Source organism: Cladophialophora psammophila (genome assembly GCF_000585535.1).
Source record: "Cladophialophora psammophila CBS 110553 chromosome Unknown aczJe-supercont1.25, whole genome shotgun sequence".
Classification (NCBI taxonomy): domain Eukaryota; kingdom Fungi; phylum Ascomycota; class Eurotiomycetes; order Chaetothyriales; family Herpotrichiellaceae; genus Cladophialophora; species Cladophialophora psammophila.
This window is the reverse complement of record NW_006912946.1, coordinates 187,029-206,123: the sequence shown is the minus strand read 5'-3', so window position 1 is coordinate 206,123 and position 19,095 is coordinate 187,029. Positions and strand designations below refer to the sequence as shown.

The following is a 19,095-nucleotide window of genomic DNA, read 5'->3' as shown; positions in this document are numbered from 1 at the left end:
CAACAACTGGCATGAGAGCAAATGGATAGTGCCTAAGGTTTATCTGTGGCAAGGAAGGCCCAAATATTACGTTGGATTGCTCTTCTTGTTAGTGTTCTGGGTGCAGTTACGAATACCCAGTACCTACGGGGTTGTTCTCATCCCTCATCCAGGACCCCTCCTAGGCGCCCACCAAGGTGCCTCTTTGTGCCTACCCCCTGAAGTTAAGCAAAAAGCCTTAGGCGAGCCGGGTCATCTCCCGCACCGATGCCCGGCGACCCCTTCTGGGGGTTTTAAGTAAGCCTAGCTTGTGCAGTTGGCGTCGTTAGCGGCAGTCTGGGACTCTGGGCCACACCGGTCTAGTGAGCCTAAACTAACCCGCAAGGAGGTCAATGCGGAACAAACATCACCTCGCTCACTCGACACCAATCTGCACCTCTCTGGTCCCTGCGACTGTTGCGATCGTTGCATCTTTCCCTTTACTCACCTTCATTCCGTGCGCCCGACTTGGCTGTCGATTCTTGTCGCCTGGCTGCGGCTGGAGCTTGTTATTCGGTGTTTCCCATGTTCCTCTCGCGGGGCCAGCTTTGGTGCATAACACTGCAATCCGAACCTCAATTCCAACTTGATCGCCGGTCACACCTGCTTTCACTATCCTCTTCGGTCACAGTCGAGCGCCCAGCGCCGGTGCGGGTTTGGGAACTACAGGCTGTCTGCAGCAGAATTAGGCCAAGCTCAGATCCTCTTTCTTCGCGATGATGGCTGGTAATCAATATCGCCAGCAATGGCAGCAAAACCCAGCGCCCTCGTACCAATACGACAGCGGAAATAACCAGAGACAATGGCAAGAGAGTGGGAGAGGCCAGGGCTCTTATACCCAGGAACATCAACGCTATAATGACTATCCACAGAGTCGTAATGGTTACGCCCAAGGTCCGGCGCCGGCGCCGACGGGTTACGATCGAAATGGGCAGTGGGAAGCCCAACATCAATATCCTCAGCAAAGTGGCCATGAAGCACAATATTATGAAAACGGCGGGGCCTATTCACAGCCCCCGCGGCCAGATCAGTACGATCAAGGTCCTCCTCCCGACCGCCAATATCAATATGACGAGCGATATCGCACCCACGGGCAAGGCAGACCTCCACCGCCAGATCACAGCTATTCTGATGGCCAGAGACCACCAAGAAATCAATGGTCGGAGCCTTCCACTCCACAAAAGAGACCCAGGCGTAAGGATTGAGGAATGATTTCCGACTGATACTGAACGCTGACGCTTCATAGCCCGCGACCGCATCTTGACTGAACCTACGTCCCCCAAAAATCTGGCCTGGGACAATCCATTTGGGGCTTTCCCTCCCAAGAAGAAGCCAGATGACAGGGTGAGGCACGAGAGACATGCCAGTCTGGACCACGCAATGGCGAATCTCAACATGAATGAACACCGTCCCAGTGGCGGACCTGAAACCCGACCTCATACTTCCAACAGTCAGAGAAAAGAAGCATCTCGCCCTAGTACTTCGCACGACCGGCATGGCCGTCACCCAGATATCGGGCAGCCGCCGCTTCCGATGCAGGGCTATCCAATGCCTCCCGGTCGAAGCTCGCCAGAGATGAATTATCAACAGCCACCAGTTCCCAGACCTCAAGGAGGGATAAACAGTTCGTGGGTGCGGCCGGCAGGACCTTCACGAGGTCCCCCGCCGCCTATGAATAGAAATGGACCTCGTCCTACCCCTCAGACTGGGATGGAGGACTTTAACTCCCGGGCCAACAACAACGCTCCAGGCAACTATCCACCCCCAGATCGTCGCGGCAACAATTACATCCATGACGAGGGTTATGCCTCGGACTACATTCCACAGTCAAGGGCGCATGTTTCACCAATTGAGCGTGTCCCGCAGGGAAGTCAGCCCAGACCTGCGCCTCAGCAAGGTTACCATGCCAACTCATATCGAGATTTTCCCCCTAACGGCACCACTGAAGTCAGTCAACCGAGAAATAATGAAATGCCAGACTTTGATGCTATTCCGACCCGGGCAAATGAGAAGAGTGAGAACCACATGATTGCAAATCAACAATCGGGTCTTGGCCAGCACATCTATCAGAAACCAACTTATCAAGTGCCGGGTGCATTTCCAGGTCAGATTGACACTATGCAGTCTATGCCTCCTCCAAACCAGACTACTTCTCCACTCGCGGAGTTTTCGTTCGATTTGCCCAGCACTTCTCAACCAGTGCCAGCTAGCAGAAATGACAACTCTGCACAAGCTCCATCCTATCGTGGAGTGTACGGTGGACAGGACAATTTTGGCTCAGGAGGGCCTCCAAGGGGGGCATACGGGGATATACAACCTCAGGAGTTGCCCGGCCCGCAGTATCCGCCGCCTCGTGCTGCCAGTCGGAACGGTATGAAAGCGTCCATGGAAAGTGATGCCTCAAGACCCCCGCTGCCAAACAATGGCCAACCCTATCGATCCTTCAGTCAAGATCAGTATCCTGTCAGGCCACACACAAGCAATGCACAACGGCCACCGCAACAAAGTTACGAAATGATGAATCCATATGATCAGGATCACGGGCCTGAGAACCGAGCTCCTTCAGCACCCACAGCGCCTGTGGGCCCCATATCGTATGATCAAGGTTATGGGTACCCGGAGCAGAGTCAAGAGTATCAACGTCCATATGGACAGGGCCCACCACCGCGCAAGGCGTCCCAAGACAATTACGCCGGCCCTGGCAGATCCAACGCTTCCGACTCCGCACATCCTGTGCCCGTTAGGCATTATCCGACCCCAAATGCAGAAAGCAACCCGGATGCACTACCAGCACATCCTACACCAGTGAGAGCAGGACTGAAAGACAGCAATGGGTATCCATCAGGTCAAACGCCCCCGGCTCAGCCTAACCCGGGGCGAGAGGTTCCAGGGCCTTCCCCGCCCGTCACCGCTCAAGAACTCAACAGTCTCCGCGAGATGTACAGTAGAAATCCAAGCGACCATGCTCTCGGTCTGAAGCTGGCAAAGAAGATGGTCGAAGCGGCCAAGGTTCTTTCAGACGAGAATGGGAGGGCGGACCAGAAGACAACACAAAAGAACCGAGAAAAATACATATTCGATGCACACAAACTGATCAAGAAATTGGTGGCAGCCAACTATCCTGACGCAATGTTCTACCTGGCCGATTGCTATGGACAAGGAATGTTGGGACTTGCTGTGGACCCGAAAGAGGCCTTTTCTCTCTACCAGTCGGCGGCGAAGCTCAATCACCCCCAAAGTGCATATCGAGTAGCAGTTTGCTGCGAATTGGGGACCGAAGAAGGCGGCGGAACGCGACGCGACCCTCTGAAGGCGATGCAATGGTACAAAAGAGCTGCAACCTTGGGAGACACCCCAGCTATGTACAAGATGGGGATGATATTGTTGAAGGGATTGCTTGGGCAACAAAAGAATCCACGTGAAGCAGTGTCGTGGTTGAAGAGGGCCGCTGAACGCGCCGACAAGGACAATCCTCATGCGTTGCATGAGTTGGGCTTACTTTATGAATCGGCCTCGTCCACGGACCATATCGTGCGCGACGAGAAATACGCCTTTCAACTGTTCCAACAAGCCGCAGAACTGGGATACAAATACTCACAGTTTCGACTTGGATCGGCATACGAGTACGGATTGCTCGGTTGCCCGATCGACGCTCGCCAAAGTATCGCATGGTACACTCGAGCAGCCGCCCAAGGGGAGCACCAGTCAGAATTGGCATTGAGCGGCTGGTACTTGACAGGATCGGAACCATTGCTTACGCAGAGTGATACCGAGGCGTTCTTGTGGGCGCGGAAGGCCGCCAGTTCGGGACTTGCGAAGGCAGAGTACGCGATGGGATACTTCTACGAGGTAGGTATCGGCACGACGGGGGATATTGACGAAGCAAAACGTTGGTATTACAGGGCATCTGGTGAGTACACATCATCTTTTCACGTCTCGACGCATTCAGGGTTAATTGATGGGCTTTAGCACAAAATTTTACCAAAGCACGAGAAAGGCTGGAGGAGCTAAAGAGAGGAGGACCCAAGCAGCAAAAGACACGAATGTCGCGGTCAAACGTTAACAGGCAGACCGAAGGGGATTGTGTGGTCATGTAAAAAAAAAAAAAAAAGAAAAGAAAAAAAAGACGATGGGGGGGATGTTACATTTGGAGGATTCTCTTTCTGTATTTTTGTCCCTTTGACGGCCGGCCACATTATTCCCTTGCAACGGCCTTCGAAATGAGTTTAGAGCCCAGAGAAGGATGGGGGAGTCTTTTTTATTTTTCCCTCATAGTGCCACCAGCAAGAAAGAGAAGACGAAATGAGAAACCCAGGGAATGTCGAGGAATGAACCGTGGGGATGTTGGCACCTCACTCACATATGTACGCCTCTACTACGCACGTATGGAAATACTTAATGCAATGCAAGTCCTGCGATTTGATCTAGTGCCTACCCGCCGAGTCTCTCCATATACGGAGCGTTACCTACACAATATACTCGGTACAGTATGCTCCCCTACTCCGTCCTCTCAATATGCGACCTACCCTTCTATATGCCATCATCATTGCCACCGACCCCGTTCTCTCTCCAGCCTGGTCCCTGGCCCAGGGAGATGGACATCCTCGTACCCAGGCAGTTACATGCGTATGCCTCGTGTCACACACAGCTACGTCAGGAACCTCGCAAAGTACGCGCTCAAATCGGGCCCGCCGTCCAGCGGCGCCGCAAAGCCTACAATGCCGTCCGGGCGGACCACGACCACGGCGCCCCCGCCCACGCTGGCCCCGTACCGTGCGTGCGCCGTCGAGTCGTGGTCGTAGTAAGCGTCGCCGAACCGGGCCGCGCCCAGCGCCTCGTCGGCCTGGGGCTTGTTCCCCGCGATGATGGTCAGGAGGCGAACTCTTTTGCATTCGGCTTCGCCTTGGCCTTTGCGGTCGTTCGCGGCGACGACGGCAGCGCCATCTCTGCGGCGGCGGTGGCGGCGCTTAGTGAGAAAGCGCCTCATGCTGTCGCCGTCGATATATCCTCTCAGAGCCTTCACTTTCTGACCGGTCAAAAGCGGCTCGCCGGCAAACACGAGCACCCAGAACAGACCCACGTTCTTCATCACCGTGTGCAGCCTCGTGGGGATCCTCGCGCCGGGCGCGTGGACCAGGACGTCGGGCGCGCGCCAGCCACAGGGCACCGAGGCCGACTTGGTGGCCACGTTCAGCGTGTTCTCGCCGTACCGGATACCCAGCCCGATGTTGAACTGGACGTTCTCTTCCAGCGCCTTGGCGAACAGCACGCTCGGGTCCGTCGACGAGAGTCCTCCCGCGACGGCCAGCTCCTCGGGCACGGTCCCGGAGATCAGGGCCGAAAAGGTCTTGTCCAGCTGGATCAGGTGCTGGGCGACGGGCCGCCGTTCGCTGTCGTACGTCTCCAAAATCGAGGCGCCGTACCACCCCTTCAGCACCCCGGCAAGTTTCCACGCCAGGTTGAAGGCGTCGTGGACGCCCGTGTTCATGCCCTGCGCGGTCCCCGACGAGTGGCTGTGGCAGGCGTCGCCGGCCAGGAGGATTCGGTTCTTCACGAAGGTGTCGGCCACGGAGTGTCGCACGCTGTTGAGTTTGGTGGTCTTCGGGTCAGCGTTGTGTAAATGCCAACCCAGTCCAATGCCCGTCCCAAGAAAAAGACCTCCACATTAGATCAAAGGGGGGAGGCATGGCGAAATGCAAAATGTGCTTTGTAGGAGGGAGGCCTTACTTGTATACGGTATACCAATCCACGCACTTGAACTCGAGAGCAAACGGCTTGAGAGCCAGTTTCGCTTCGTCGATAGCTTGTTCCTGCGTCATGGTCTCGCCATATCTCGCCATCATTTCCCTCGAAAGCGCGAATCCGACCCTCGAACGGCCATGGTCTAGAGCAGCCCACAGCACGTTGCCGTGCGTGGGAGATTCCAGAGTCGCAAAGCCCTCCCGGGAGTCTGGCATATCCGTCTCCACGACCCCGTCGATGCGTACCCAGCGGAGGGCTGTGCTGTCTGTTGTCGACGAGATGCCGGAGAGGTGGCGGACAATGGAGCGGGTGCCGTCGGCGCCGACGAGGTACTCGCTGGAGGATTGCATTTCGCAGTTAGCTCGTCCGCGGCGCCGTGCACAAATGCCGTACGTAATGGCGGAACCCGAGAAGCAGAGGGACTGCCTGCAACGACTCACCCAGCAAGTGTCCGCGTCTCTGAAGTGTTGGCACTCTTTACCTCAATCTTCACAGGACGGGCATGAGCCTTCTCAGTATCCCCTTGGTCCGTCGGTATGGTCAAATTCACCACCTCCCATCCCCCGGCCACGATTCCACCGATTCTCTCGTACTCCTCCTTCACAATGTCCTCGGTGTACTTCAATCGGATGTTCAGCATATAATCCACAAAGGTATGCCCTTGCATGGCGTCAAACACATGCCGCATACCCCGCCTGCTGTCTCTATTCCCGTCCTTATCATAATTGACGCCACTCCTGGACACGAAGCCCACTTGATTGAGACGCGTGAGAAGGTCGTACTGGTCGAGCATTTCCAATGTGCGGGGGAACATTGTACACGCGCGGCCGTACATGGGCAGCTTGTGCTTTTCGAGTCGTTCTTTTTCCGTCCGAGTGAAAAGGCCATAGTCAGCACCGGGCCAGAAATAAAGGGAGAAATAGAGAGAAATAGCTCTCTCCAACTCCTTAGGTTCCGCAGGCGAAAGGTCGTTCTTACCAATGACACAGGTTTCGATACCCATACGTTGCAGGCCGTAGGCCATCAATAAGCCCACCGGGCCTCCACCACAGATCACCACCTCATAGTGATCTTTGAAGTCAGTCATCGTGGCGTTATCGAAATGCTCAGGGCCGATTGAGAGAACAGGCTCTGAAGATACTGTAGAAAAGTTGGCCTCGAGAGGCAATCTCAGTAACCGCACTGGCAACGATCATGAACTCGTACAGCGTACGTTCTCCCTTTTGTGTCCTCGTCTTCGGCCTACCACCGGCGGAACCCCGTCTGCGAGACTAAGCTACCTTTTGACTTGCCCTATGTTACGAGACAGAGACTCAGAGAGCATGAGAGAGCTGCTGTGCTCAAATCGTAGATCAGTCTGACGCATCCGAGGCTGCCACGATGTGGGAGGCCTTGATAGACTCGGAGCTCACGAGTACACATGATGCATCACCGAGACGGGAATCGCCATCCAAATCAACAGCGTCGACTATGTAGCCAGCTGCAACGAGACGGATTCTGGAGGGGCGCCCGGAGCGACTGATGTGTTACAAGCCATCAAGGGAGCTGCGTCGTCGGCGAGAGCGCGTCGTCGATTGGGCGTGTGATCCAGAAAGGAAATGGCACCGACTTTGGAACGCGATGACTGATGCTTGAGTAATACTAACAGTCCGAGGGGGGAAGAAGGGGATGAATCAATGGCAACGGGCATTGCTCGAGTTTAGAAGGTCGCTGAGATTAAGAGCCCAATAATAATTGCTGCTCAGTGCCCCATACTACTTACTACTCTCAAAATATTCCGCCCTCAATTACCCCTTTTTTTCCGGCTTCCCCTTTTGCGCCTTGTTCTTGTGATCCCCAGTATCCTCGTAGTCGCCTCCAGCCGCCGTGCCAGTTCGCCGGCTTTCCAGGCGGACCATGATCCTTTGCCTCCACCTGACGTTAAGCCCACCAGACGTCAGCCATGTAGCAGGGTGGAAGGAAAGGTGGCGAAGGAAGGGGGCAACGATTTTCCGGATAGATGGGACCAGGATTCACCCGTGAAACTGGGGAGAAATGCAAACCTTTCTCCATATTCATGACTTCCTCCTTGATCTTCTCGCGCAGTTCAGGATCCGTTGGGTTTCCCTTGGAACTGGGCATTGTGCTAACCTCCTGCGGAAAATAAAGCGCAATGAAACTGGTCGCGCTGTGGGATGCAGTGTGTGAATGTGGACGAGATTTCGTACACGCTACCGAGCAACGAAGAAATTGAACTTTCCCGAGGTCGATGAAGACTGACTACTCCTGGAAGCCGACGTCCTCACACTGGTGCCAGAAGTAGACGTGGTTGATATCGAGCTCGTTCTTTCTTTGTTCTGCCTGCCTCCGTCCCCGGACGACTGGTCTGTCGAAGACGCTTCAGATGCTTTCCTGAGAATATTGCGCAAAGACTCCTGTGCTGTCGAGTGGCTTTCAGGATCACTGGTGAAGCGGAAGGTTGGGAAACGAATCATGGTTGGAAGGGGCAGTCTGGGGGCCCAACGAGGGATATGACTTTAAGTGTTCGGGGGCCTTTGCTTTGTGCTGAATGCAGGATCGATGTCGTGATGGATCTGGCTGTGAGCTGGGTTCAAGACTGGAACCGACCGCGGGACCAAATCAAGATATCCGGCATGCAGATGGTTGCGATATGCGACATGCGATATGCGATATGTGATATGTGAGATGCAGCCAGGTGGAGACTCGATCGAACAATGACGAACGTGGATTCGAAACCCGCACAAAGAATTCAGAGCGGAATGCAATCGAGCAAATATATACGTCACGGGAGCGTCGAGGGTGTGGGAGTCGATCTGCCGCGCGTGGTCTTGTCTGTGGCGTGGTCTCCGGGAGAGTTTCTAGGCGATAGAAATAGCCAAGTACTTGGTAGAGATGCACGGGGTTTGAAAAGGTCTGTGGGCTGGTGTGAGGGCCGAAGGAGAACAAACTAGAAGCACCAGAGTTGCTAGGCTGAGGCTGAGTACTTGTACTTGTGTTTACCGATCGGTGCTGGTGCTGGTGTTGGTGTCTCATCGTGGGTCTCTCTCCTCCTCCTCCTCCTCCTCCTCCTCCTCCTCCTCCTCCTCTTCCTCCCCGTCTCCTCTGAACTCGATCAAGCCCATCGGACGAGGGATCGTGATTGGAGAGGGCGATTCCGCTTGCCTGTGTTGCTTAATCGGGCAAAACCACGACGATCTTGCCTCAGTGCGAGTTTTGTTGGGAATGAAGATTCGGGGACTGTGGAACAGCCATCCGTGCCAATAACGGCCAGGCAAGAACCCAGACGAGATGACGGACCCGCAAAGTCACTTGACCGTTGTTCCTCTGAAAGCAGTGACAGCCCCGTGATCCGCTCCCAGATGGATGGTGTCCAGCTGGTGTCCAGCTGGTGTCCAACCGGTGTCAGCCAAACTCCATGGACCGATCTCTTTGACCCATGGCTGTGGTCAGAACGCCAGAGCACAAAGGATCAAAGGATGCATGATGATGACCTCATCCATTTGCAGCCTCACACACAACCAATGACGAGTGGCGAGGCTGCATGAAACCCCTTCGTGAGGCCTCTTCTGTACCGACGCAGCATAATATCAATATGGGCCAGAAGAAGCGGAAACAGAAGGTGGCAATTGCTGTTGCAGGCGAGAGAATACCAGTACATAAACAGTGGCTGTGCAACATGCACCGACTATGCTGCTAACGGTGGTGGCGCTGCTGCGAAAAGAAACATCAAGACATCCTGAGAAAGGGCTTGGAAATATGGGCGGGGGCGAGATTGGTCTCCACGTCGTCGGTAAGAAAGAACTTGTCGAGTCGCATATGTACTATAGCAATCTTGTGCTCTGCGCAGGGTGTATTCCAAATCGTATGCTTTTGATTTGCACAGGTGCCCATAGATCAAGTGTCTAAACTGCTCTTTCCAGCTACAGATCCAATAACCTAGAGCCAACATCTTGCCCTGAAATTGATGGTCTGAAGCTTGAGAAGGATATCTTGCCAACGCGGGAGAAATGAAAGCCCCAGACTTGCTAGTCCTGTAACAATAGCGACGTCGCCTTTCGAAGGAAGCCAAGAACCACTCGGCAACGGAAGGCTGCTAAGTAACCCCCCTGCCCAGCACAGCGACTTTCACCTCAGTCCCTCACGCTCTCATTTACAACTTGGCCTCGACCTTTTTCTCCACCTCCTTCGCCGAACTCTCCATCTCCTTCTCCATCTCCTTCAGGGCTGCGGTCGCGCTGCCATCATGCGATGCACGATACATGAAGATCCGGCTGCACTGGACGAGGCCTACAAGGAAGAGGCAGAAGTTGACTGCGGCGAGACTGGTGGTTTGGCATAAATGTTAGTGTTGCCCGGCTTTCAAATATGTCTGAATATCCCACGGATGCGTCGGCACAGTGGAACATAGGCGGGACTTACAGCATGTTCTTGGGTCGAATGACGAAACACCATCTCGTCCAGATGGAACCCGTGGCCATGAGAGCCAGGTTTTGTGTCAACGACAATTTTTCAGCGGGTCGAAGGAAGTCTGATGCGCCGGCAAGGACGACACCCCATTTCATGATAGGGGCCCTAACATCGTGGCCGGTGTCAGCATCAGTGGAAAGAAGACCAGATTGACCATGCTGCTAGGTACTGAGACCTATGCAAACCATATCCATGTGAAATTGCTAAAGCCATACCAGAAATGGACTGTTTTTATCCCAACCTCACTAGTCCACAACCTCTGAAACAAACTCTGCTGTGGCGCGCCTTCGACGGCTGGGTTGGCAGCTGTACCCTGCCATCGTCGAAAGACGGGGTTTCTCAACTGAAAGGGTGTTCGTGAGGCGAATGAGGTGGTGGACTGTCGGGCGGTTTGCTGCGCAAAGCGCAATCCGAAGCGGGCGGACATTATTATCAGTGCAATCTGCTGCGCGTGCTGCTACAGGACAGGATTCGGCCCTGGCGTCGCTACGCGACGACGTGGATGCGAAGTCTGGCGACGGAGGTGGCAGTAAGGAATGGAGATTGTCGCCGTGGAAGGAGTTGATGTTGAAAGGATGAAGAGAGGTGAGTCGAATGCTGGGGTTTCAACGAGGGAAGATGGGAGATGAGAGTCAGATCTCCGGCAAATCGTTTTCACAATCTCCGTACCCAGTATTCTCAGCGCCGAAGTCTCTGTGATCATACCTCGTACAAGCTGTGACCGTGTCTGACAGACCAAAACCAAGATTACCTGCCGTAACTCAAATATCATCCCGTCAGATGGTCACATTTCGGCAGTCAATACCGCCAAGCTCCAATTCGGAGGTCTGCACGAGTTGCACCTAACAAGTACACTTGCTCACCAGAAGTTGACTCCAAACGGATGCGCCAACAGCTTTCTCCAGAGCACCATTGATTCTCGGCAAGATCTGGAGCGCCGCGATGGCGACCAAATATGCCTTTACGCAAGGCTTGAGAGAGTTGAGATTTCATCTGAGCAATTCGGGTCAAGGAAGCGATGCCTGCAGGTACGTACCACTCTCGAAACAGCAGCAGAAGCAGCTGCACGTACAAGCTCCTCCACAGAAGACTGAACTGTGATTTAGATCCTTTCTCAAGCGAGCATATCCTACCATGAAGCATCACAATCCCACCATTCCTATCTTAATACGAGAAGCTACGGGCGTTGAACCCAAGGTGTGGGCAAGATATGGTATGAATTTTGGACGCAGCCGCGCTGGCACTCATAAAAGCTGATCGTGGGACGATGCAGGACTCGGAAAAGAGAAGTCAGAGTCGCTATCAGGTGAGATCTGTTACATAACCAAGAGTCGCACTCGGTTCTTACAAGACGTGGCAGGTCTGACAGACAAGGAGATTGAAGACAAAGTAACGACCTTGGTCAAGAGCGAATAAACCCGCTCAACGAGCTCGAGTCAGCCTAGCTCGGACAAACATGGAATGTATAACAACACCCAATCTCCTTGGCCATGGAGGGAAGTTAGCGATATGGTTTGACTACGCTAGACAGAAGAAAAGCCTGGCAAAGAATACTCGATTGTACAGACGACTGCATGCCAACAGCCAAAACAGAAGATCCAATTTTTGACTGGTCCTACACTTCAAGCTCCCACCTCTCCAAATCTGTATTGCGCCCAGCCCATGCTCGCTTCCTGCATTGTCCACAGTTGCTTCCCCTGGTCCGTTCCCGCCGCACCCGCGGCAATGTGGACAGGCAAGAGATGCTCAAAGGTCGGATGCGCCTGTCTCGCATCATCCCTTTCCAACAACTCAATCATGTTCTCGTCCCGCTGCTCCCCTGGTTTTGTTTCCGCTGCGACCTTCAAAGCTTCGTCGAACGTCACCGCATAGGGCATCGTCCTATCCGAACCCCTGCCCAACATCATCAGATGTCGCAGGTTGTGCACGCTCATGCCCGAGCATATGATGAGGATGTTCTCCTCTCGCAGTTTCTGGACTGCGCGCCCGAGCTTGATGTGCGCGGCTGCGTCGGTGTGGTCGTCAAAGAGACTGGCCTGCACGATGGGCACGTTCACGGGATTCGTTTCGGGATTGAACATGACCTTGAAGGGCACGAAGACGCCGTGGTCCAGCCCCCTCTCCGCCTTCTCCGTCTTGATCTCATGCTCCTCGAGTACGTCAATGACCCGTTGCGCAACCTTGGCTGAGCCCTTGTTGGGGAACTTCTCCATGTAGTAGCTGCGAGGAAACCCGTAGAAGTCGTAGATCAATGGCTCGTCCTCCGCGACGTTGACCTCGATCGTGTTGGGCCGATCGGCCTGCCAGTGCGCGGAGAAGACCACGATGGCCGACGGCTTCACCTGTTGCGTGATCTCGCGGCCGAGACGCTGCAGCTGTGCGTAGACGGGGTGCTTGGTGTCGAACATTGTGTCCGGGCCCTGGCCGGTTGAGGTTTCTATCAGTGAACAGGTTCATTATAGCGACACGAAGCGTATATCCAAGACCCACGAAAACGGGGGCCGCAAGAGAACTTACCCCGTGAGAAACGAAGTACACGGGCGTCCGTGTGGCCATTGTTGCTCCTCCAGCCGCTGAGAAGGATCTGGTCGAGCCCGCGAGAGATCGGAAAGGCCTGAAAATGCGCAGGGAAGCCACGGCGTCGCCGTCGAAGATGCGCGGATACGAAGGGGAGAATTTGAGGTGTGCAACTGCTGCTGCCAGGAGGATGCCCAGGACCGATACAAATGCAATTGTCGTGGTGGTTGGATTGCGGTTGTTATGTCGAAGCATTCATCCGACGTCCCCCTTCCTTTCGCTTTTCTTTGTACTTTTCGCACCCTACGGCTTCTCGAACTAATTATGTGCAAGACTGAGAAATCCGACTTCTTTGCTATTTCCCGGGTTTGCGCCCCTCTATCTATATCATTTGCAATGTGCCTGATCTGCGTGGAGACGAGTAAGCTAAGCACGCGAGGATCACCAAGGATCACCTTATCTAAGCTGTTTGCTGGGGGGAGCGGAACGGCTCCGTTTTCGCTTTGGTAATGAAACAAAACACTTTGATTTGAGACTATGGAGATCTTCGGCAGCCTGGAAACCGTGGCTAATGTTCAAACTCCATCTTTATCGGCCGATACATGGATATAGGTTGCCGAGATATTCCCTCATCCAGCCTTGTTCGATCCAAATATTAGACAGGGTGAGTTCGTGCCTTGCGCTCTCTTGCACATGACTCAGTTGTGACTCTGGACGACTTGTGCACCATCACTCCGGGCATTTTCTTGCAACCAGCTCGGCCAACCTCTCATGAATGGCACAAAGTTCAACCGGGCTGGCAGTATAAGCTGGTTGCCCTCACACTTAAGCACCTGCGAGACAACTGCTTCTGCCACCGTGCCGGGTTCTAGCAGAAATTGGTTGGATGCCATTTTCTTGACCAAGCCGTGGGAAAGGGGGGTCCGCACCCACACGGGATGTACGATCCTATGCATTGTCATCAGTTGCGAGACGATTGAACCAAGTGCCAACCTACGTTGTGCGGACTTTGTCAGCACGATATCTTGCTCTCAGCTCTTGCGCCAATGCCTCATGGAACGCAAGTGCTGCTGCTTTGGTCGCAGCGTAGCTGGTAATGCCAGCCCATGTGGCAAAGCTGGACATGCTCGCAATCGTGACCACATGGCCATGGTTTTTCCGAATCATATCCGGCAAGAACTCCTTGACCATTTTGAAATGGGCAAGAATATTGACATCAAAGGTGCGCTGGAGCTCCTCCTCGGCCCCAGTGATCAGAACGATCTCGCGATGCCAGTCCCATGACTTGTCTCTCACGAAGTTGTTGGGCACTTGCCGGCTGAGGTATGAGTTCAGTTTATCCAAGATGCCAAACGTGAGCAGTCCCACGAGCACTCGGTTGATGAATTTGGATTGAACGACACTTGTTCCAATGAACGAAAGAGCCCTCTGAAAGACCCTGGCGTATTTCAGGTGTAGCAGAAGTAGGGATGCAGGTACCAATGGCTGCAATAAAACATGGTGAACGGGTCTGAAGAGGTATTCCAGAGTGATACCCTCTCTCGGGGGACGCAAAACTGACATGGTGGAAGCTTGGAACACCCAAGATCGGGGACTTTCTTTGGAAGCTTTGTAGAGGACATGTTGTCGCGGCGAGAAGGAGCTGAGTGAAGTCGGCGACACTCCATGTTCAAGGTGGCAGAGTGTTCAGGCCTGACGGGCTGATCGAGCAAGCTGAGCAACAAGGGATGCTTTTGTATGGTCTGAGTAAATTTACAGAGTACTAGCGCAGTTTCTACTTGTTCTTAGGGGGAGGGGCGGGGTGTTAGAGGCCAGCGCAGGTCAGCGGCCCGTGGCTCGTGACTGAACCAACACCCTCTGACCAGGACTGACACCCTGACACCCTGACACCCTGACACCCTCAATCTCGCTGGTAAAGGCTCTCTCTTTCAGCAGACCACTTCACCTGCGCCCCGTACCGATCACGCTGCTTCAATCCAGTGCCACCTCCAGTCTCATTGATCTTGTCGCTCTTCGACCATGGGGCGTACCATTGACCAGGATGTACATGCGGCATTCGTCGAGTTCAAGGCCAAAGGTACGTCCGCAGGCAGTATTGTCACTTGTCACCCTCAGTATTGACTATACTGTATGTACTATACATCGTGTACGCGTATCATGATACAACATACCTGTACGGCTACCGTCAAGAGGAACAGCTGACTGACCTCGTGTCTCCACACAGAGGACGATAAATGCATGTCCGTTCAATGCATCTACTGCCAACAGATCCGTGCAAAGAACACGTCGCGCCAGAAGCAACATCTGCTCGAGTGCCCTGGCCTGCAGAACCATCCCGGTGCCCCTCGCCCACAGTCTTCTCCTGGCGATGCCATCGGCGCTGGAAATGGCTTCGGCACCCCGTCCATCTCGCACAGCTCGACGACCCCCATGAACAATGGCATCGCGGCCAGTAGCACTCCTATGCAAGGAATTTCAAACGGCACAGCCATCTCACAGCCAGCCGCCTCTACCACCCCGAGCCAACGCCACACCCCGAAACCCACAAAGACCCCCAAGCTCACGCCTGGCTCCAACCTCCCCGCGCCGCCTCTGGATGATGTCCATGCTGCCTTTGTCGAGTTCAGAGCCAAAGAGGAGGACAAGTGCCTGTCTGTACAATGCATCTACTGCAACCAGATCAGAGCGAAGAACACCTCGAGACAGCGCCAGCACCTCCTCGAGTGCGCCACCTATCAAAATGTCATGAAGGAATCAATACCGGCAAACAACCTTCTTCATAGATTCGATGAAGGTGATATTGCCCGTTCCCTTCAGTTGCCGACCCCTACCCTTGAGCTTGACTTCCGCATGAGCATCAAGGTCAATCCCAAGATTGGTGTCGGATCAGGTCTGTTGGGTCATCGCGACTGGGTCGGCGTTGTAGGGGGCCAGTGGGCTGGACGATGGGGCAAAGGTATTGTCATTGTAAGTCCCCATCATACTAATGCTCGAGTAAATGTTCATCTGCTGACCCTGCCTCCAGCCTGGCGGCCTAGACAATCAACTTGTAGTGAAGGACTATTCAACTCGCAGCGACGCCAACTATCTGCTCCAAACCAACGATGATCCTGTGGCGTATATTATAGCAAAAACCAGGGGCTGGCGTACAGGTCCCAAAGACGTTCTCGAACGGCTCAACGACCCCTTGGTTGCCGACACCATCCCAGCCAACCATTACAAGTTTCGCATCACTGTCGAACTTGAGACTGGCGACGAGAGGTACGCGTTTCTGAATACCTGCCTTTGGGTGGGAAGTGGAAGTCGGAGAGTTGGTGAAAGTGAGTTGCCCTTGATCGATGCATCAGCCACCCAAAGCCGAACATCGTACTAACTCCTGGACAGTCATTTACGATGCATACCGGGTCGGCTAGAGTCCGGAGCCTGATGAGCCTGAAGAGCCTGAAGATCTCATTCAACCAGAATCTTCAATGCCGACTGTGCAAGAGATGCTTGAGGCCTTCGATGAGAGCATGGGGCTTGACACCGTCGACTGAGCGTTGTGGAGCTACTCATGTTTATACAACATCTTTGTCTGCCGGGCAAGTGACGACCATCGAATCATGTTCTCATTATGTATTGCTAGGGCGCCCAACGGCGACAAAGCCACGGGCGCAGAATAGTTGCAGGTGGCACCTGGAAAATTTGCTCCAGCTTTATCCAGCGTTTTTTCATAAGTCTATGGGGGGAATAACAGTTGGTTAGCGAGCAGGGACGGTGTTTGTTGTTCGATTTAAGGCCTTGGTTTGCATGGCAGGCGGCTGAAGATGGCTGCCGCTACTAGTTTGAAGAGCACACAGGATTCAATGAATGATGGAACGTAGGAGTCGAAAGGATATTGTCGATCAACCTTTTAACCTGAAACACAGGACATGGCTGCCTGTTCCAATTTTCCTTTGCTACATACAGTTGAAAATTGCCAACGGTCGTTGTCGTTTTTGCTGTATTAAAGTAGATTACGTTACGTTACACTCTGTCTCTAGCCAGCGAGCCTGCTATAACACCAAGGGAGCGCTACCCTCTTCGGTGGAACTCTCTGGCCTCTTGTTTTCGCTCGAATGCTTTTCAGTCCCAGAAGCGAAGGTCAGATCCAGGTTCCGGCCGCCCAAATACCGCCACAGACGCCAGACTTCTTCAATGACCGCCTTTGCAGGGCCGGGCAGAGGGCGTATCAGGAGGAGGTAGTCTCCTTTTTCGTCCTCGCTACTGATTGACATCTCATTGGGAGGCTGGAAGACTGACTGTTGTCTTATCAGCCTATTGAGTTCTTCCATGTCGGAAGTTCCAGGTGCGGGTGCATTCGCGAACAGGAGACGGAGGGAGAAGACCGGGAACCGATATGTATCCAGGACAGTGATCATGGGAGGGATGAGGGGGTTGTCTAAAGGCAAAGGTGGGAGGGACGATGATGAAGAGCCTGAAGAGGCGGGAGATGTAATGCCATCATTGCCGATTCGTAGGAAGATGCTCCCCGGCAGCCACTCTGAATGGCCAAGGACGTGATACTCTGCTTCTTCGGCCGTAAAAGAAGGAGGGTATTGAGTTGTCATGGAAGGGTCCACATCCGCATTTGAAGTGGAAGAAGGCACACCGTTTGGAGACGGTTCTCTTTTTGGTTTGCCTGCAACGGCTCTGATCTTTAAGCCGGCAGGTGTGGTCGTAGATGACGTTGCCATCATCAATCGCCGCAGCTCTTCACCCTTGAACATCCCGTCCTGAGGGGTTGGCAGGGAAATGACGCCTGATTGCCTCGCGGGCAAGGCCTCAGACTTGACAGCAGACTCCGAATCTGCCAGGGCCTTCATTGCAGCGAAAATGCGTTTTCGCATAATACCTGCAACCCGAAGATGTACGTCAGGCTGCCATTGCAACCTGTTCAAGTTAAACCTTCCTTTCATTTGACCGGCTGAAGGTGAAGCAGGGCCCAAGGGATTGTTTCCAGCTGCATCTTCGCCACCGATCGCAGAGTCAAGTCGATATTTGTTTTGTAGATAATGTTGTGCTGTTGAAGTAGACTCACGAGCATCGAAGTGGATTAGTTTGCCCACCTCCCCGGACATTGTCTCGAATTTAGTCGGTGAAGGGGAGTTGGATGTTTTCTTGACCGGTCGCGTTACTTTACTGGTTAGCAGGCGGAGGAAAGTGAGGTTGGATAATAGACGGCTTTGTGTGGGGATGTATTTTCGAGATGTCGCTGAATAGTCTGTGGACTTCTGGGCAGCTCCAGGTGAGCTGCTCGGAAACCCATCTGGCTCATCATCATCATCATCTTCGGTCATGCCGTCCTCTGTGACGAATTCATTGTCTGTTTTCATTTCCCTTCCATCACCGAGTTGTGGTAATCGGTTCTCCACTATTGCCAGCTCTGCTGCCAGTTTTGCTTCCAAAGCATCCAGGTCTGCAAGATTTGCCGGCATAAGATATATCTTGCCGTCTTTTTGATTTTTGACGTATCCAAAGTCCATCAAAAGGTCCAGTGGCAGTCTCGCACCACTACCTTGACACGCTCGGAGTGGGCTTGCGAGCATCTCTGCCCACGGATTGTTCTTCAGTCCTTTTATGCGTCGATAGGATGGGTGCTCTTTTCTTTCTTCCCGCCGCCTTGCAGCGTTCTCGACCTGTGCGATGATGGGTGACTGGAGGGTTGGCGGGCTTTCTCCTTCAAGGAGGCGTGAATTGTCGCCTTTTCCATCGCGAGGTTGAATCCTCTTGCGTCCTTCCTGGAGCCCAGTGGGCAGATCTTTGATAGCTTGACGTCCCTCCGCATTGTACGCAACAGAAGACTCTTCTTGCGTTGAATGATACTTTCGCAATGGTACGTCCGTCGAAGGATGCTGGCGAGAGCAATTTTGTATATTTCCATCTCCATCTCCTGACGAGTCAAGAACCAATGATCTGTGTGATCCAAAGGGATAAGATTCTACGTCTTCATTGCCCAGCTGAATTTTTCTGCTTGCTTTCTTCAGGTCTGACAGTAACTCCTTGATGGCCTGACGGCCGGGCCCGCTGTATGGATTGAAAGACTCGCCTCGACCCGAATCTTTCTTTTCCGACTCTGTAGAAGACGGAATTGCTGGCGACGGCCCATGTTGAGCAGTTGGCTCACCGCCATTCTTGGTCGCGGATCTAGAATCACTGGCGTTCCGTATTTGAGGTTTCGTATGTTCTCGTCGGAGGGGCGCTGACGCTCTGAGATGAGCCTCGTCGAAGGACCAACACAGAGTTCGGATAACACCCAGGCGCCATGTAGCATACGAAACGTGCCGGTAAGGGCATGGCAGGCTCATCCCTTCCACATTGTTTGGAGAAAGA

At 53.7% G+C, this 19,095-nt stretch overlaps 8 protein-coding genes across 8 annotated transcripts; 3 read left to right on the top strand and 5 right to left on the bottom strand.

Annotated features, from left to right (window-relative positions):
- Positions 1–737: 737 nt before the first annotated feature.
- Positions 738–4,115, top strand: A1O5_11357 (uncharacterized protein; the record flags this gene model as incomplete). The annotated part of the gene is made up of 3 exons (XM_007751929.1): positions 738–1,212; positions 1,265–3,928; positions 3,988–4,115. The coding sequence occupies 3 exons, from the start codon at positions 738–740 to the stop codon at positions 4,113–4,115; spliced, it is 3,267 nt and encodes a 1,088-aa protein (XP_007750119.1).
- Positions 4,116–4,666: 551 nt separating this feature from the next.
- On the bottom strand, positions 4,667–6,847 carry A1O5_11356 (uncharacterized protein; the record flags this gene model as incomplete). Its single annotated transcript, XM_007751928.1, has 3 exons — positions 4,667–5,600; positions 5,746–6,096; positions 6,201–6,847. 3 exons carry the CDS (start codon positions 6,845–6,847, stop codon positions 4,667–4,669), a joined length of 1,932 nt encoding a protein of 643 aa, XP_007750118.1.
- A 3,063-nt stretch (positions 6,848–9,910) lies between these two features.
- On the bottom strand, positions 9,911–10,654 carry A1O5_11355 (uncharacterized protein; the record flags this gene model as incomplete). Its single annotated transcript, XM_007751927.1, has 3 exons — positions 9,911–10,082; positions 10,180–10,332; positions 10,443–10,654. The coding sequence occupies 3 exons, from the start codon at positions 10,652–10,654 to the stop codon at positions 9,911–9,913; spliced, it is 537 nt and encodes a 178-aa protein (XP_007750117.1).
- A 515-nt stretch (positions 10,655–11,169) lies between these two features.
- On the top strand, positions 11,170–11,643 carry A1O5_11354 (NADH dehydrogenase (ubiquinone) 1 alpha subcomplex 2; the record flags this gene model as incomplete). Its single annotated transcript, XM_007751926.1, has 4 exons — positions 11,170–11,255; positions 11,334–11,440; positions 11,501–11,533; positions 11,588–11,643. 4 exons carry the CDS (start codon positions 11,170–11,172, stop codon positions 11,641–11,643), a joined length of 282 nt encoding a protein of 93 aa, XP_007750116.1.
- Positions 11,644–11,849: 206 nt separating this feature from the next.
- Positions 11,850–12,783, bottom strand: A1O5_11353 (uncharacterized protein; the record flags this gene model as incomplete). The annotated part of the gene is made up of 2 exons (XM_007751925.1): positions 11,850–12,647; positions 12,745–12,783. 2 exons carry the CDS (start codon positions 12,781–12,783, stop codon positions 11,850–11,852), a joined length of 837 nt encoding a protein of 278 aa, XP_007750115.1.
- Positions 12,784–13,442: 659 nt separating this feature from the next.
- A1O5_11352 (uncharacterized protein) lies at positions 13,443–14,307 on the bottom strand (the record flags this gene model as incomplete). The annotated part of the gene is made up of 2 exons (XM_007751924.1): positions 13,443–13,692; positions 13,742–14,307. 2 exons carry the CDS (start codon positions 14,305–14,307, stop codon positions 13,443–13,445), a joined length of 816 nt encoding a protein of 271 aa, XP_007750114.1.
- Positions 14,308–14,763: 456 nt separating this feature from the next.
- Positions 14,764–16,117, top strand: A1O5_11351 (uncharacterized protein; the record flags this gene model as incomplete). The annotated part of the gene is made up of 3 exons (XM_007751923.1): positions 14,764–14,821; positions 14,969–15,711; positions 15,770–16,117. 3 exons carry the CDS (start codon positions 14,764–14,766, stop codon positions 16,115–16,117), a joined length of 1,149 nt encoding a protein of 382 aa, XP_007750113.1.
- A 661-nt stretch (positions 16,118–16,778) lies between these two features.
- Positions 16,779–19,070, bottom strand: A1O5_11350 (uncharacterized protein; the record flags this gene model as incomplete). The annotated part of the gene is made up of 1 exon (XM_007751922.1): positions 16,779–19,070. The coding sequence occupies one exon, from the start codon at positions 19,068–19,070 to the stop codon at positions 16,779–16,781; it is 2,292 nt and encodes a 763-aa protein (XP_007750112.1).
- Positions 19,071–19,095: the final 25 nt, after the last annotated feature.